The following is a 16,469-nucleotide window of genomic DNA, read 5'->3' on the forward strand; positions in this document are numbered from 1 at the left end:
CAAACAGCTACCGGTATGTTAGACATAGCAACTTGTGCTGGGATTACACCATTCAACAGCTTGCAAGGCTGATGAATTGACCGCCACTATTTTTAGCCTGGTATCCACCACACAGCTGATTGAAGTGACTTTTTCTGGCCAGTGAATCCCTATTTTTCATTTTTCCATTTTTTCTTCCTTTTCTCACACACACACACACACACACACAAACACATACACACACACACACACACACACACACACACACACACACACACAAACACACACACACACACACACAGTTCACTGTACACCACACGGCATACTCCACAAGGCAAGGTCTGCATGTGTGAGTTGCATCTAATCTTGTCAGAGGAGACGATCTCGCAGCGCTGACGAACGCTTCCGATCAATCTCGTCGAGCTCGCGGATTTTCTGCAGAAAAACATGATGGAGAGAAAGGATACTGTCGGACAATGCTTATCCGGTTTTATCCGGTTTTATCCGGTTTTATCCGGTTTTATCCGGTTTTATCCGGATCCCTCGTCACCCGGAGGAAAAATCATTGGTTACCGATTTACAGCATACTTATGTTTGCATATAACATAACCGGACCTCACGATACGCATACCGGTGCATGATTTTGTATGCAAACTGGTTCAAATGTGTACAACAAGCTTTGCCGTATCTGGTTGCACATGGCAAGCTAGAATTCGGGAGTTGTACAAGCAAGCGGGGTCCGTACGACTCCATGACCTGCTGGCTGCATGCAGAGAGAACTGACAGTGAAACCTGTCTAAGGCGACCCCTCAAGGGACGAGAACAATTGGTCGCCGTGGCCAGGTAGTCTTCTTATCAGTGGGTCACGTGACCATATCCACATGTGATACATCATGTTGATCAGTGTATCACAGTGCACACACCTATGCTACTCTAGCACGACGCATTTGCCTGGGGTCCTCAGACCTGTCGATTGTCGTGCATGCACCATGCACATCTACACTTCCTGCACTGATGTGTAGATCTACCATGCATGGTGCACCATGCAATGCATACATTTACATGTACTAGCACTGTGCAACGTGGTCCCGGGTGGGTGATCGCCGGTCGCGGGTGGGTGATCGCCGGTCGCGTTGAGTGAGTGGTCGCCTTATCCGAGCTGTTTTGAATGTGAATGCGTCCGTGACAAGGAAAAGTGGTCGCCATGGTCGAGTGGTCGCCATATCCGTGTGGTCGCCATGGTCGAGTGGTCGCCATACCCGAGTGGTTGCCATACCCGAGTGGTCGCCATATCCGAGTGGTCGCCATACCCGAGTGGTCGCCATGGTCGAGTGGTCGCCATACCCGAGTGGTTGCCATACCCGAGTGGTCGCCATACCCGAGTGGTCGCCATACCCGAGTGGTCGCCATATCCGAGTGGTCGCCATACCCGAGTGGTCGCCATACCCGAGTGGTCGCCATACCCGAGTGGTCGCCATACTCGAGTTATCGCCATACCCGAGTGGTCGCCATACCCGAGTGGTCGCCATGCCCAAGTGGTCGCCATACCCGAGTGGTCGCCATACCCGAGTGGTCGCCATACCCGAGTGGTCGCCATGGTCGAGTGGTCGCCATACCCGAGTGGTCGCCATACCCGAGTGGTCGCCATATCGGAGTGGTCGCCATACCCGAGTGGTCGCCATACCCGAGTGGTCGCCATACCCGAGTGGTCGCCATATCCGAGTTATCGCCATACCCGAGTGGTCGCCATACCCGAGTTATCGCCATACCCGAGTGGTCGCCATACCCGAGTGGTTGCCATGCCCGAGTGGTCGCCATACCCGAGTGGTCGCCATGCCCGAGTGGTCGCCATGCCCGAGTGCTCGCCATACCCGAGTGGTCGCCATACCCGAGTGGTCGCCATACCCGAGTGGTCGCCATGCCCGAGTGGTCGCCATGCCCGAGTGGTCGCCATGCCCGAGTGGTCGCCATACCCGAGTGGTCGCCATACCCGAGTGGTCGCCATACCCGAGTGGTTGCCATGGTCGAGTGGTCGCCATGGTCGAGCGGTCGCCATACCCGAGTGGTCGCCATGCCCGAGTGGTCGCCATACCCGAGTGGTCGCCATACCCGAGTGGTCGCCATGCCTGAGTGGTCGCCATACCCGAGTGGTCGCCATGGTCGAGTGGTCGCCATGCCCGAGTGGTCGCCATACCCGAGTGGTCGCCATACCCGAGTGGTCACCATGGTCGAGTGGTCGCCATACCCGAGTGGTCGCCATGGTCGAGTGGTCGCCATGCCCGAGTGGTCGCCATACCCGAGTGGTCGCCATACCCGAGTTATCGCCATACCCGAGTGGTCGCCATACCCGAGTGGTCGCCATACCCGAGTGGTCGCCATATCCGAGTGGTCGCCATACCCGAGTGGTCGCCATACCCGAGTGGTCGTCATACCCGAGTGGTCGCCATACCCGAGTGGTCGCCATACCCGAGTGGTCGCCATACCCGAGTGGTCGCCATACCCGAGTGATCGCCATACCCGAGTGGTCGCCATACTCGAGTGGTCGCCATACTCGAGTGGTCGCCATACCCGAGTGGTCGCCATACCCGAGTGGTCGCCATACCCGAGTGGTCGCCATACTCGAGTGGTCGCCATACCCGAGTGGTCGCCATACCCGAGTGGTCGCCATGGTCGAGTGGTCGCCATGTTCTAGTGGTCGCCATGACATGCTTTACTGTACTTACATGATTGTACTAATTTTGACCTTGCTTGTTAACATAGTGTGCACCCTAGCTGAACTGCATGGGACCACGTATAATTTCAGACTTTTTTTAATAATCCACATCTACTGTAAAAGCCATACTTTTAATGTACTGTCGAAGCAGAAAATTTCGTCCAACTCCAAAGAAAAGGAGTTCGTCCGGTTGAAAATTTCGACCATGGATCATAAGAGTGTATAGAAAGGCTGGACAAATCGACATTAGTCCGACATTTAATTTAGTCCAAAAGTTGCTTGGACGAAAAAGACGAAATTAAATTCCAGACGAATATTTCTGCTTATACAGTATAACGAAGTGCTACTGTAACCAGCTAACGAGGAGAAATCTGTCGTTAAAATAGAAATCGTTATACAGAAATCGACTCATATACTGTCCTATTGAGCATTGAGAATGTGTGAGAATCGTTACCTTTGGTACACGTAAACCAGTCAATTTTGGGAAATCGTTATTATATGCGCCTCGTTAGAATAATGGCTTTGACAGTCTATATGGTTTGAGTTTTCGGTTATCCAGAGTTTAAGTCGCACTTTAAACACCAGTAATCCATACTTCTGAGTGAGATCTGAGTGGGCTCAGAATGCGCGCTTTGGACAAGCAATCATGCAGGGAACTCTCAGCCTGAGCTGGTTTTGCTCGCGGCTGCAACGCACGGGGTAGTGAACCCAGGACAGAAGCGGACCAGGCATCATGACGTTGCACATCTATCGTTATGCTGCTTCATTACGCGACCTGTTTTATTATTATTATTATTATTAATCCATACTTAGAGGTAATTCACTCCTAGAAAATGTAGGTCCGGCTTATAATACGATATTCATAGTAAAGAAAAAGGACCAAGAAACTACAAGTTACGTTATACTGTCCACTAACACCACCAGTTACTAAACAATCAGCTCATTCTTGGTCTTGGTTCTTTGGTCCTTTTTTCGTTACTTTAAATCCACCCTTGGCTCTCCATCCGAGTTCATTATAACACGATGGTCAAACTAACAGTGACACACATTATAGATGTCTGTGTTTTGTGACCAAAAATCCCGGTGCGGCATATAATCCAGGGCGGCTTAACATGGGGGAATATGGTAGGTGAACGACTGAAGATCAGCGTCAACGGCTTTATGATGGACCTCCGATGTGCTACATTTTAATACCATCCCTAGGGGCGTAGCTGGTCCCCCCCCACTCCAGGGGGGGGGGGGGTGCACAGCCGCATATGTGTAGGATGGCTGGTGCATGTCATTCATGGTCATTATGTGCATGCTGAACCTAGGTTGAAAATTTAGGGGGGGGGGGGCATGTGCCCCCCCCCCCTCCCCCCCCCGGTGACCTATGCGAGCTACTCGCCTGCTTGCCAGAGTACCATCACATCATTGCAATCTCCTGCACCAGCTATCCGCGAAAGGTCATGATAGTTACGTCTGAAACTCTCGATTCTGGCTGAACATTTCGAGCATGCAGGCGACTGGCAGACTGGCTTCCGGCAAAAGCAGACATTGTCCAAAATTACGTAGAGTCAGATATGGGACGGGCAAGAAAAAACTTCCTGCAAAAACGTGTTCTGCACAAAAACAACGGAAAAGGATTTCACTTGAGAGTGAGTGACAGATGAGCGCGCACGCTTACCAATGAGATTTCTGTGTTGATAATGGCGCGGTATTCGCCACCCCGACCCACCGCCTCCATGTCTGCCAGGAACACTTTTCTTTCCTCAATTTCTTCAAGAACTGGATATGAAGACAGAAGCGGAAAAATGTGTGGCAGCAACGCACACGCGAGTGTGCGTGCACATACGCATACACATATACATACATACACACACGCACACACACACATAACACACACACACACGCACGCGCGCGCACGCACACACACACACACACACACACACACACACATGCAAAAAACGTTTCTGCTATCGTGGATTAATAGATGTTTTAAACCTCAGCACTATCACATGACGTTGCATCCCACAAAGGCATCGGTAATACACCTGTGATCACACCATGAATACCTCTGGTGGCGCAGCGGGAATCTTGATAAATCTCGTCAGCGGAGCCCAGTTATTGGCCAAACCAATAGCAATAAAGTCTGATCAACAACAAAGTATCCAAAAACCGGCTCAAAGCATCATAGTCAGATTGCTCTCTAGCTGCGAGAAACACAGCAAGCTTTGCACAACCCTGGATATTCCGTACCTTGGTACCTTGGCCACCAAGAACAAACGAAAGGTTTAGATGCAAAACACGCCCAGCGCCAAATTTGAGAAATTGAGATGTTGAGCTCAGGATAATCATACCGTAAAAGTCCGTAAATAAGTACGTGCCCGAAAATAATACCCCCCCCCCTTCTTTTTTGTAACGGCGTCTGCTGCAGGCAGATTTAGCCAGATTAGAATACTGCCTGAAAAATGCCCCCCCTCCCCGCCCCCCCCCCCCCCCCGCCCCCCCCCCTCCCCCCCCTCCCGCCCCCCCCCCCTCACTGGATGCACGCGCACGCACACACACAATATCCATGGAGGTTTTTAATTGGGCAAACTTTCTTGGCAGTTCATGAAACATCTTCAATCAGCAGCTGGTGCGGCATACGTGTAGTCAGGAAGACCCCGAAGCTTGATCTTTTCATCCTGACTTCCGTCCACAGAGACAGCAATGCCTGTGGACAAGAATGATTCCTGCACGGCGGAACGGAGCGACCTGCTGACGTCAGCCCACGCCTGGCCAACCCACTTCGTCATGAGGACACGACGACGTTTTCGCAGGAATGGTACCCTGCACATACTCGTCAAGGTGAGATGACAGGTGCTCATTGAACAAGTCAACGACTCTTTGCTTGAACGGCTCGTTGAATAGCACGTCAAGAGGCTGGAGGGTTGAGGTAAGTCCACCTCCGATGTAGACGACAGCGGTGTTACACTCCTCCTTCAGCGCTGTCCTCGCCCTAGCTGTCATCTGGGCCCGGTGGCTGTCAATGACGAGAAGCTTTTCTGTCGCAACGTCGCGCCGCCACATATGCCGTGCCCAGAAAAGGAAGACACTCTCGTCCCACCAGGCGTTCTCCTGGAAGTGAACAGTCACGCAATGATCGTACTGCTGCTTCTCCTGCTGTGTGATACGCTGTCCAGTGCCCCGGAAGATTATGAGGGGCTTAACGCGGCGTTCACCATCGGCGTATATGGTGAGCGGAACAGTTGCCTGGCGCTTATCCATGCCTGAGCCTCCCACACTACGACACTAAACAGTTTTGCTGCCCTTCTCCGCGTACGTCTTGCCCACATTCAGATCAAAGGGCAGAGGCGTCTGGTCCATATTAGCGATGTTCTTCTTCTCGAACTCTCCAGCTGAGCGGATGTCGGTATGGAACTTACAGACATGTACACGTTTTCTCTCCGGTTCCTCCTGCGCTCGTTCGTCGTCGCCCGCATCAAGACGTTCCATCTGCTCTGTAATCGCCGAAACCAATACATTGAAACTTTGAACGGGCTGGTGTCGTCGTCTCCAACTTTCTCAGGATACAGCTCACGAAACAGCTGCTTCGCCCTCGTCACGAACCACCAGCCCTTTACCTTGATGCCGGCGTCGCGCTTTTTTCGAAACTCGGCGTGAAGCCGTTCTTCGAGCTGAGGCCACTGAGCTTTTCGTCCTCAGCCAATGCTCCGAGCTCCGCGCGATTCCTGTAGCAGCTGCTGCTCTTGCGCCAACCAGCGACTGATATAGTTGTGATGTGGCAGGCCGAAATGCCGAGCAGTCTCTTCTTTGCTGGTCTTCTTGTTCCGCATCCAGGTAAGTACGGAAAGTTTCTTTTCTCGGCTGAATGATTTCTTCGAGTCAGCACTGCCGGCGATGTTCTCTCTTGCTGGAGGCGCTCGTACATCCTCTGCAACAACATCATCACGTTCTTCGTCCTGTTGGCCCGATTCTGCGCGTTTTTTGTGGAAAAATTGAAATGCAAAATGCGGCCAAATCTTATCAAAATGCATATCGTCTTTTTTATGCTTTTCTAAAATTTTCTAAAACATTCAATTTGTTTTAGCCAAACCGCGGAAAAAATGCGTTCGTTACCATGACAACAAAGCTCCATTTCGCGTTCCCTGCAAGCTTCGCGGCCAAAGTTGTGAAAGTTCGTGCGAAGTTTCTCATTTCGTGACGTAGAGCGAAAGTTTCGCACGAACCTTGTGTTCTGCACGTTTTCATTTCGCGTTCCCTGCAAGTTTCGCGGCCAAATGTGCGAAATTTCTTGCGAAGTTTCTCACTTCGTGACGTAGAGCAAAAAAACACAGGAAAACCGCCCTTTTCTGGGTCGAAACCGTGCAGAAACAGGCAAAATTCGGAAATGCAAAAGTGGGGTAGATTTACCCCAAAATGCCAAAAAAATTGAAAACAGAATCTGGACATCCCTTGTCTGCATCAGCTTCATCATCACTTTCGTCATCCCACTCAATATCACCATTGTTAACCGCCCATGCAGGTACACCACAGCTTCATAATGATAATGGTAATAATCAATAATAATAGAACAGTTCTCGTACAGGGCAGCAATGTTGTGTGCTAACCCTTTCCGCTTCTGTCCATTTTGAGCTCTGATAATAATAGAACAGTAGTTGAGCTATTGTTTGGCAGCTATGTGCAGCAGTTGACTCGAGCTCATGTACAGGGCAGCAATATAGTGCTAGCCCTTTCCGCTTCTGTCTCTTTTGACCTCTGGTACATGTGATGATTGGTTGTCCACGTGAAAAAAAGGAAAAGAAAAATACCCCAAGAGCTTCAGGGTGTGAAGTAATTTTTTTATCAACCACCGTATTTCACCCGGTGTAAGCCATACTTTACATACCGTAAAGTCTTGCGTAAAAGCCGCACTTGAATAGAAGCCGCAATTTTGGGCCCATCAAATCACACATAAGCCTGGTTTTAGTGTTGACATACATAGAAATACCTGTCTTGTATAGAAGTCTGTCTCATATAGAAGCCTGCAAAATTTCACCAAGAAAGTCATAGAAGCTGTGGCTTTTATGCAAGACTTAACGGTACTCGCGGTTCACCCAAAACAATACCTATTGCTTGTACTACGATGGTCAACTAACTGTGTAATACAGGGTAGACATCCGTATTTCGTAACCAGAAATCTGGCTATGAACTTCGACCGCGCACAGGCGTGCCAAGTCCTTGGCTACACAAGAGAAAAAAAAGAATACCCTCTCCAACTCTCTCCTAACACTTCAAGTACTTTGCAAATGTCCGCCCAAGAGGGCATCTTCAGGGGATATATGGATTGTATTTGGAAAGTATTCGAAGTGTTTGGAGAGATAGAGAGGTTTTTGTCGTCTTTTTCTTTTGTGTACGCAACACGACTGGGTGTGGCTGTGTGCGATGGAAGTTCACATCATAACAAGGCTTTAAATTGGTTACACCATGTTCATATTTTTTTCGATCTGGGTGCCGCTTATACTCCAATGCGGCTTATAAAGCAGAAAGTACGGTACTCCCCCCCCCCCCCCCCCTTCGGCTCAAACAACAAGCTACCTTCGTCAAATCTATCCGGCGGCTCTTGTGGAGACGGCGGTCTTTGCGTGGTCCTCGATCTTGTTTTAGCGCCCGCGGAGATCCCTCCGAACGTCATCTCGTCTTGTAGCCTCTCCTTCTTCTCAGAGTCAAGAGCTGCAGTACACAAATCAAAGCCACAGTTGAACGTACATGTAGCAAATTTCCCCGATTATAAATCACGCTCGATTTGAAGTCACACCCATACTTTTAGGTTTGAGCTATATTGTTTCGATATGTTCACGTAAGTAGGACGTCACACCCGATTGTAAGTCGCATCCTCGTCCTTGCCCTGTACGTTTATTACGAAAAGGTGCGACTTATATCCGGGAAAATATGGTAGTTGAAGTTCACATGTCTGCATGTTTGCATCTTCAGTCTATTCACACTCTTTCAATACCCATCAATTGAGAGAATGGAAAAGGGAAAAGTCTGAAGAAAAAATTGACTGTCACCACCAGGACTCCAACCAGGGATCTTTGCTTGAGGCCAGCGATGCTCTAACCACTGAGCGATGATGTAATCATCCCAGCAGAGTCGGTTCAACATCCTCTTCAGACTTCGTAACTCACACTTCCTGTGAATCCACGCAGGCGGGTGGGACGAGGCCCTCACTGTAACCCACACACTACACATACAAATTAGCACGCGGGGAGCCCCAAGTTATAAAATATTCACTGGTTTGAGGGAAAGACGCGAACGGGAAAAGTCTGAAGAGAATATTTGACTGCCACCACCAGGTCTCCAACCAGGGACCCTCGCTTGTAGCCAGCGATGCACTAACCACTGAGCTATGGTGCAGCTGTCATCCCACCAGAGACTGTTCAACACTTTCTTCAGACTTTGGTAACTTCGAAATCTTTCAAAAGCTCTTCTTTTGCATGCTCCTTCCTATAATTATACTTGTGATACAAGACTGTCCTATGATTGTGTCCAGGAAAGGAATTGTTTAGCCAGAGCCGCTAGGTGAAAATAAAGTCCGCTGACCTCTCCGCATCCGCGACCCCCGACCCTTGTGTCATTAAGTTGAGCAAAGTTGCACAACGCGCAATTGTTTGCAATCAAAGAGAACTACAAGCGAGCGATGGGCAGACAACGTACGTTTTGTGTATGCTGTGGGCAGCGCGGCCTCCGGCTTGTATGCGCCACTGCTCACGATGGCCTCTTTGCTTCGTAATCCGCCACCAATACCTTGCCGCTGTGCTGCTTTCCTGTGTGGCTGCTGCGTCAATTGAGCCGTGGTCTTTGATGGTGTGTGTCTGCTACCTGCAGGACCGCACTGACGAGGTAGAGGCTTGCCGGCTAATGGGTGGATCACAGAAGTACGCAAAGAGAAACACAGGCCATCAATAACAACGTCTTGTGTCAGCGACGATGCCGGCGAAATCGTTCAAGGAAACCCTAGTCCTTGCTAGTGGTGTGTGTGCGCGCGCGCTCGCGTGTGTGTGCGCGTGTGCGTGCGCGCGCGCGTGTGTGTCCCATACGGTGCAGTGGTATGTGCAGTCGATTTCCAATCGAGAGGTTGCGGGTTCAATTCCCGACGACTTTGGTCACAAAATTCTTTTTTTCTCTTTCTCGGACTCCTCCTGACTTTTCTTTCATTCTACTGGGTGTTTACAGACAGTCAATTCATGCCGGAGTATGTGGTGTGATGTATTTGCGGGAAAAAAGAAAGTACTTCAGTAGGGATGTACTGTAGAGGCAGAACATTTCGTCGGTCAATAATTTCGTCCAACTCCGAAGAAAGGCGGTTCGCCCGGTTGAAAATTTCGTCCATGGATCATAAGAGTGTATTGAAAAGCTGGACAAATCGACATTAAAAGTAGAAAGGAAAAGGACATATGGAAACGAGTTAAGAGTAACTCTCCACCACTGTAACTAGATACTATATACCGTCAGAAAGTGCAACAACTAGGCACAAAACTGACAGAGTACTGAGACATTCGACGTCCTGACACCTAGCTTCAACACATCTCCGTAGCGCTAACTGACAGCCTTCCAACTTGGAAGGTTCAAGGTTATGGAAAGACCAAAGAGACTTTCTGACTGTATATAGTACCTAGTTACAGTGGTGGAGAGTTACTCTTAACTCGTTTCCATACGTCCTTTTCCTTTCTACTTTTATTATTGGCTCAATACCCGAGTTTCAAATCGACATTAGTCCGGCATTTAACTTAGTCCCACAGCTCGTTGGACGAAAAAGACGAAATTAAATTCCAGACGAATATTTCTGCTTCTACAGTACTATAGTCTCTGGTGTCGTCTCCCTACATGATACGACTATCTGCTGGACATGTAAAGCTTGACCATTCATACCCTGTGATACACACCTGATACTGCTGTGCAGTAGGTCCTCGTTCACACCTATACAGAGGTGCTGTAAGTCAACAAATATTCGGCGTATATTTACTTTCGGCTATTTTCGGCCTGGTCATGCTTGGCCGAAATTTTGTCCTGCAATGTTCAGTGTGACTGTGCATACAGGCAGCAGCAGTACAGGACGAAAATGTGTTTCAGCCGAAAATGTGTTTCAGCCCTGGGAAGCCGAAAATGTGTTTCAGCCGAAAATGTGGTTCAGCCCTGGGAAGCCGAAAATGTGTTTCAGCCGAAAATGTGTTTCAGCCGAAAATGTGTTTCAGCCGAAAATGTGTTTCAGCCCTGGGAAGCCGAAAATGTGTTTCAGCCGAAAATGTGTTTCAGCCGAAAATGTGTTTCAGCCCTGGGAAGCCGAAATTTGTTGCAGCCGGAAATGTGTTTCAGCCCTGGGAAGCCGAAATTTGTTGCAGCCGGAAATGTGTTTCAGCCCTGGGAAGCCGAAATTTGTTGCAGCCGAAAATGTGTTTCAGCCCAGGGAAGCCGAAATTTGAATGGGCCAAAAGTTTGTCGACTCACAGTACACACTCGTTGATCCAGATTAGACTTTTCCATGCGCTAAGTCTACACGGCTTTGTCGTCCCCGGGTGCCTTATTGAACACACACACAAAGGCACGAATGTCTGCACCTGCTGGAATCCACGCCGGGAGACTGCTATCCAAAGGATGCACACTAGTTGAGGTGGCTCTCGCCTGTATCTAAACTCACCATGTTACCACACAAGAAATACCCTATGTTTGTGGCAGGGAAATACCCTATGTTTGTGGCAGGGAAAGTTGAAACTGACCCATGTACCATGTACCATGTTTACGCCCGTCGCAAGAGAAGCACGCAAATCTGCAAATGCACTGGATGTGCACCCACAGATTTTCTCTTATAGCAACGATAGCGAACAAGATCTGAATGAGACTGATCAAGACTTGCGCCAGATAACTGTCTAATCCACACAACTGGCGAAGCCATGTGAATCGACCACCAATGCACACCTGGTCTACACCACACGGAGTACATCGGCATAAAGCGGCCAAGACCGTTACCTATGCACACCCTACATTTGCTGGGGTAACCAGTATAGACAGCACGCTGCTTTGATAGAAGCAGACACTAGATGCACTGGTACCTTGAAGTGAAATTGGAGTTACTTTACCAACCAGCCTCGGCTACTGAGTACTGGGAGCCCAGAGCCAACAGGCATACCAACAATCTCAGCCATGAAAGCTATTGTAGTAACGACACACTGGATTGTGGAGCCGAAACTAGTCCAACTTCCAAATGCTTTGGCAAGAAGGTAGCCTTCCAACAGGTGGGAAACTGACCCAGACTGATCGGGTCATACGCGTGAGCTGGACCCTTCGAAACTGGAGCGCGCTACAAGCTCGCTTCGCCAAATCTGCATGCATTTTTCTCGAACGTAGGATGCGCGAGAACCTGCGCAGAAGACGAGTTTAGAAATAGGCGCGAGCCACCTTAACCCTTTAAGAGCCGGCCCATACTTGAATGCGTCGTAAACGACGCATTCAAATGCAAAACTTCAAAAGATCGCAACTCAGTCCCATCTCGCTCAAATCCAGTGATCAAAATATCCAGGGCGAAGAGAAAACTCTCACCTGTCGGGAGAAACAATCCGTGAAGCGCTGCGAGCAACGGTTCCTGAGATAAATCACTCGTAAGTTGAGCCGCGATCGCGGCAATTTCAAAAGCGTGCAGTGCGACTTTAGTATTGAGAATTTTGAGACTTTTCGTCACGCTGGTTTACTCGAATTTGCATGGGTTTCACTGTTGATATTGTCAAGAGTACACAGCGAAAAAATAGGAACTCCACGATCGAGTAAAATGAAATATCTGGAGCGGGACGCAATTGGACGCATTTGGGGCATTTTTCGTACTGTCGCTGCGATCTAGCGCTGGATAGACGGTGTGCTGGCTATTATGATTGACCTCATTCTCTTCCTCTCGCGGAGACCTTTCCAGGAAGCCCTAGATTATGAGGATTGAGTGAGTAGAACTGAAGCTATGATCCAAGGAACAAGAAAAATGCAGAATTTTGAAATTTTCCTGTGGCTCTTAAAGGGTTAATATCACTGACCTTTAACAGACTCTCCAAGCTGCCGACGCTGTACCGCTGTTAGGTTTGATTCCTTCATCATAACTGTTGTGTGGACACACACACACACAAATACACACACACACACACACACATATATATATACACACACAAATACACACACACACACACATACACACACACACACACATATATATATATATATACACACACACACAAATACACACACATGCACACACAAATACACACACACACACATGCACACACACACACACACACACACACACACACACACGCACACACACACACACACACACACACAACACACATGCACACACAACACACATGCACACACACACCAGGGCCGGCGCCACTGGTACGGCCGGTACGGCCATGGCCGTACCAAAAAAAAAAAAAAAAAAAAACTTCCCCAAAAGTCGGAATATGGAACGTCCAAAACCGGGGAGAAAAAGTTTCGATGTATGATTTTGTACAGGGAGTCGCCCAGAGTGCAGGATTCGCCGTCTAAATTCCAAAATTTTTCTGGGGGACGACCGCCAGACCCCATTCAAGATGGCCCTTCGGCCGCACCACTCCGGGGAAGCTGCCTCCGGCCCTGCACACACACACACACACACACACACACACACACACACACACACACGCGCACACACACACATGCGCACACACACACACACACACACATGATGAGACATAATTGCGTCATCGGCAAATCCCAAGTTGTGCACCTAGAGATGTGTGCTGATGTGTGCTGTGTCCTGACAGTCCTACACCCCAGCAAAAACCCTACAGTAGGAGTCTCAACGACTGTGTGTGTGTGTGTGTGTGTGATAGCAACAGAAATTCACCTTGGCATGTAGTTCCCAGTCCAGCACAGCAGTAGGAGATGAAGGTATGCATCCCCCCCCCCCCCCCCATGTCCCCACACATACCCCCTCACCACATACACACCCACACCTGTCCTGTCCTGTACAGCCACCACCACTAGGGTCACGTGGGCCCCGGAGGGGCAGCAGAGAGAGAGAGAGAAAGAGCACGTCACCCGATGGCGCTCCAGATGCGAGACTAGTCGGACCCGGCGAGAGGAGATACACATATGCGGGAACTTGTCCCGTTCTCTGGCCGTTGGACGGTGGCAGTGCGTTGAACAGCGATGGCGGTTGCGTCCCTGGGTTGAGCGGAAACAACAATTGCAGAAGTCACAGTGAGCATTGCACCAACTCCGAGCGGTAGTGTCACCGGTGACGACAGCAGCTGGTTCGGTCGGTACTGGGCACGAGGTAGAAGCGGAGCAACGATGCACAGCCAAGCCTCCGCGGCTCCGGAACCAACGATGACACCGAGGGCACTGACATGCACCTCTCTGCTCCGAAACCGGCTTCTGCCGTTCAGCCGTGCACTTTTGCCTAGCGAGGTCGCCCTGACGTGTGAAGTGCCAGGCGCATGTGAAGCAAGTCATCGGTGCCCCCGCACACCTACCCCCACACATCCACACCACACACGTGAGAGCATGTGAACACACGCACACACAGCGCATATACAGACGTAAAACCATTCATGTGTACACACATACGTGCACACACACACACACACACACACACACACACATACACATACACACACACACACACACACACATACACATATACACACACATACACACACATACACACACATACACACACAAACACACATACACACACACACACACAAACACACACATACACACACACACCATTGGACCATTGGACGCCCATCGCCGGAGGCGATGATAGCGATGCGGAGGCGATGGTAGCGATGCTACAGCAGAAGCCATAGCAACTTGTGCTGGGATTGCACCATTCAACAGCTTGCAAGGCTGAAGAATTGGCCGCCACTATTCAGCCTGGTCTACACCACACAGCTATGAAGTGGCTTTTTCTGGCCAGTGAATCCCTACTTTTTGGTCTTTTTTCTTTTTCTTTTTCCCGCACACACATCACACCACAGATTATGGTCACACACGTCTTTCTTCTCTTTCTCAGACTCTTCCTGTCTTTTCTTTCATTCTCCTGGGTGGTTACCAACAGCCAGTGCACACACACACACATACACACACACATACACACACATACACACACATACACATACATACATATACACACATACACACACACATACACACATACACACAGTGACATACACGCAGACATACAGACACACAGACATACAGACACAATTACTGCACCCACCTTTCATCAGGTCCTGGGTGTCCTTACTGAGAGGCGCGGCTTTGGCGGAGGACATGAATCCACCACCAGCCGCAACTGGCTGTTGCTTGCCAGATGCCATGCGTCCTTGTGAAATGATCTCTGGAAACGTCGATTGCACACTGATGAATGGTTGTTTGAGTCAATGTCTTCGCTGGTCTCACACGCAAGAATAAACGTTGTGGATAACCCGGTCGCCAGCAAGTGAAGACTACGTTATGACATCAAGTAGATGGTCACGAAGCTAGAGATCCGCGGATCCGATTAGACGGTGCGCCCGCCCACTCGCTCCGCGGCGACCGATGCGCACGCCGCTACGGCTATCTTCGCTGGTCTTCGCGACTTGCTGGTGCACGGATATTCCGTATGTAGGGCCAGGGGCTTTTCTGCTTGCCTCGCACGTCAGCAAGGCCGGAAGGCACCCGTCAGGCTCCGAGCGTAGATCTAGCTACGCGTGGCCACCACAAGAAAATGAGCAATTATTTTACACGCAGAACTAGAGTCGAATGAATGGCGATACCCGGCGTAGTGTCCAGCCGTGCAAGGACTTAGGTCCCAGCAGCTATCTAAACAAAACAAAACAAAAATTAATTGTAACGAGAAGGAAGGAGTCGACGACAAATCTCCATTACGAACGGCCGTAAGAGTGTGCCTGAGTAATTCGTAGGTGGTTGCCCGGCTGGTGAGCGGGACTGTGACCTGGTGACCGCCAGTGTTGTAAATAGTCAGGCGAGTCACTGCCTCTGCCTCTGATCTGGTCAGAGATTCCTGGCAAACTCTCTGACTAGTCTGAGTCGGTAAGGTCGCGATATCGATGCTGCAGCGAATCTCAACTCAAAATATCGCACTACAAATACACAATCCGTCAATCGTGTAGATCTACATGACGCTACATGTACATGACGATTGTACAGTCATGTAGTGTCGCGTCACCAGTGACCAGGTCACTGTCGATGTCAGTGCCACGGTCATTCACGCATTGTGCCTGTACTGTGTGGTGTAGATGAGACCGGTACGCGGTGCGCAGAGCTAGACTAGCGTAGTACTAGTACTTAGTAGAGATCTACCAAGGCGATAAATTCAAACAAAACGAACGTTCCCATGGCACTGTACATGCATGAATGTCATGTTCTGTAACCATGGTCACTCTGACACTCTCTTAGACTCTTGCCTCTTTCTCTACCTCAGACTCAGTAGTGAGAGTACCAGTCCTGTAAACCTGTTTCTGGTTAGACAAAGACTAAGTATACACCGTATTATCTCTAATATAAGCACGGTCGAATGAAGCTGAAGACACCACTGCAGCTGTACTTATGGTTGATATAATTATGGTGGTAAAGAGTAAAGACACACCTGGCAATATGGCGGTAAACACACGCCTGCCCACACACGCTCTCTAGGCTGCACAGTTCTGGCACAGAGCTCTCCTTCTCACCACCACTAGCACGGCGGGCACCACCACCATCAGTTCGCGCCTGGCGCCTGGTTGAT

The 16,469-nt window shown here is 49.7% G+C and overlaps 1 protein-coding gene across 1 annotated transcript; it reads right to left on the reverse strand.

Annotated features, from left to right (window-relative positions):
• Positions 1 to 329: 329 nt before the first annotated feature.
• On the reverse strand, positions 330 to 15,772 carry LOC135824569 (UPF0193 protein EVG1 homolog). The gene is made up of 6 exons (XM_065337301.1): positions 14,961 to 15,772; positions 12,730 to 12,792; positions 9,371 to 9,571; positions 8,252 to 8,386; positions 4,359 to 4,459; positions 330 to 414 (listed from the first exon to the last, which is right to left on the reverse strand). Exons 1-6 carry the CDS (start codon positions 15,058 to 15,060, stop codon positions 349 to 351), a joined length of 666 nt encoding a protein of 221 aa, XP_065193373.1. The 5' UTR covers positions 15,061 to 15,772; the 3' UTR covers positions 330 to 348.
• Between the last annotated feature and the right edge of the window lie 697 nt (positions 15,773 to 16,469).

The sequence above is a fragment of the Sycon ciliatum genome, chromosome 9, assembly GCF_964019385.1.
Source record: "Sycon ciliatum chromosome 9, ocSycCili1.1, whole genome shotgun sequence".
In the NCBI taxonomy this organism is placed as follows: Eukaryota; Metazoa; Porifera; class Calcarea; order Leucosolenida; family Sycettidae; genus Sycon; species Sycon ciliatum.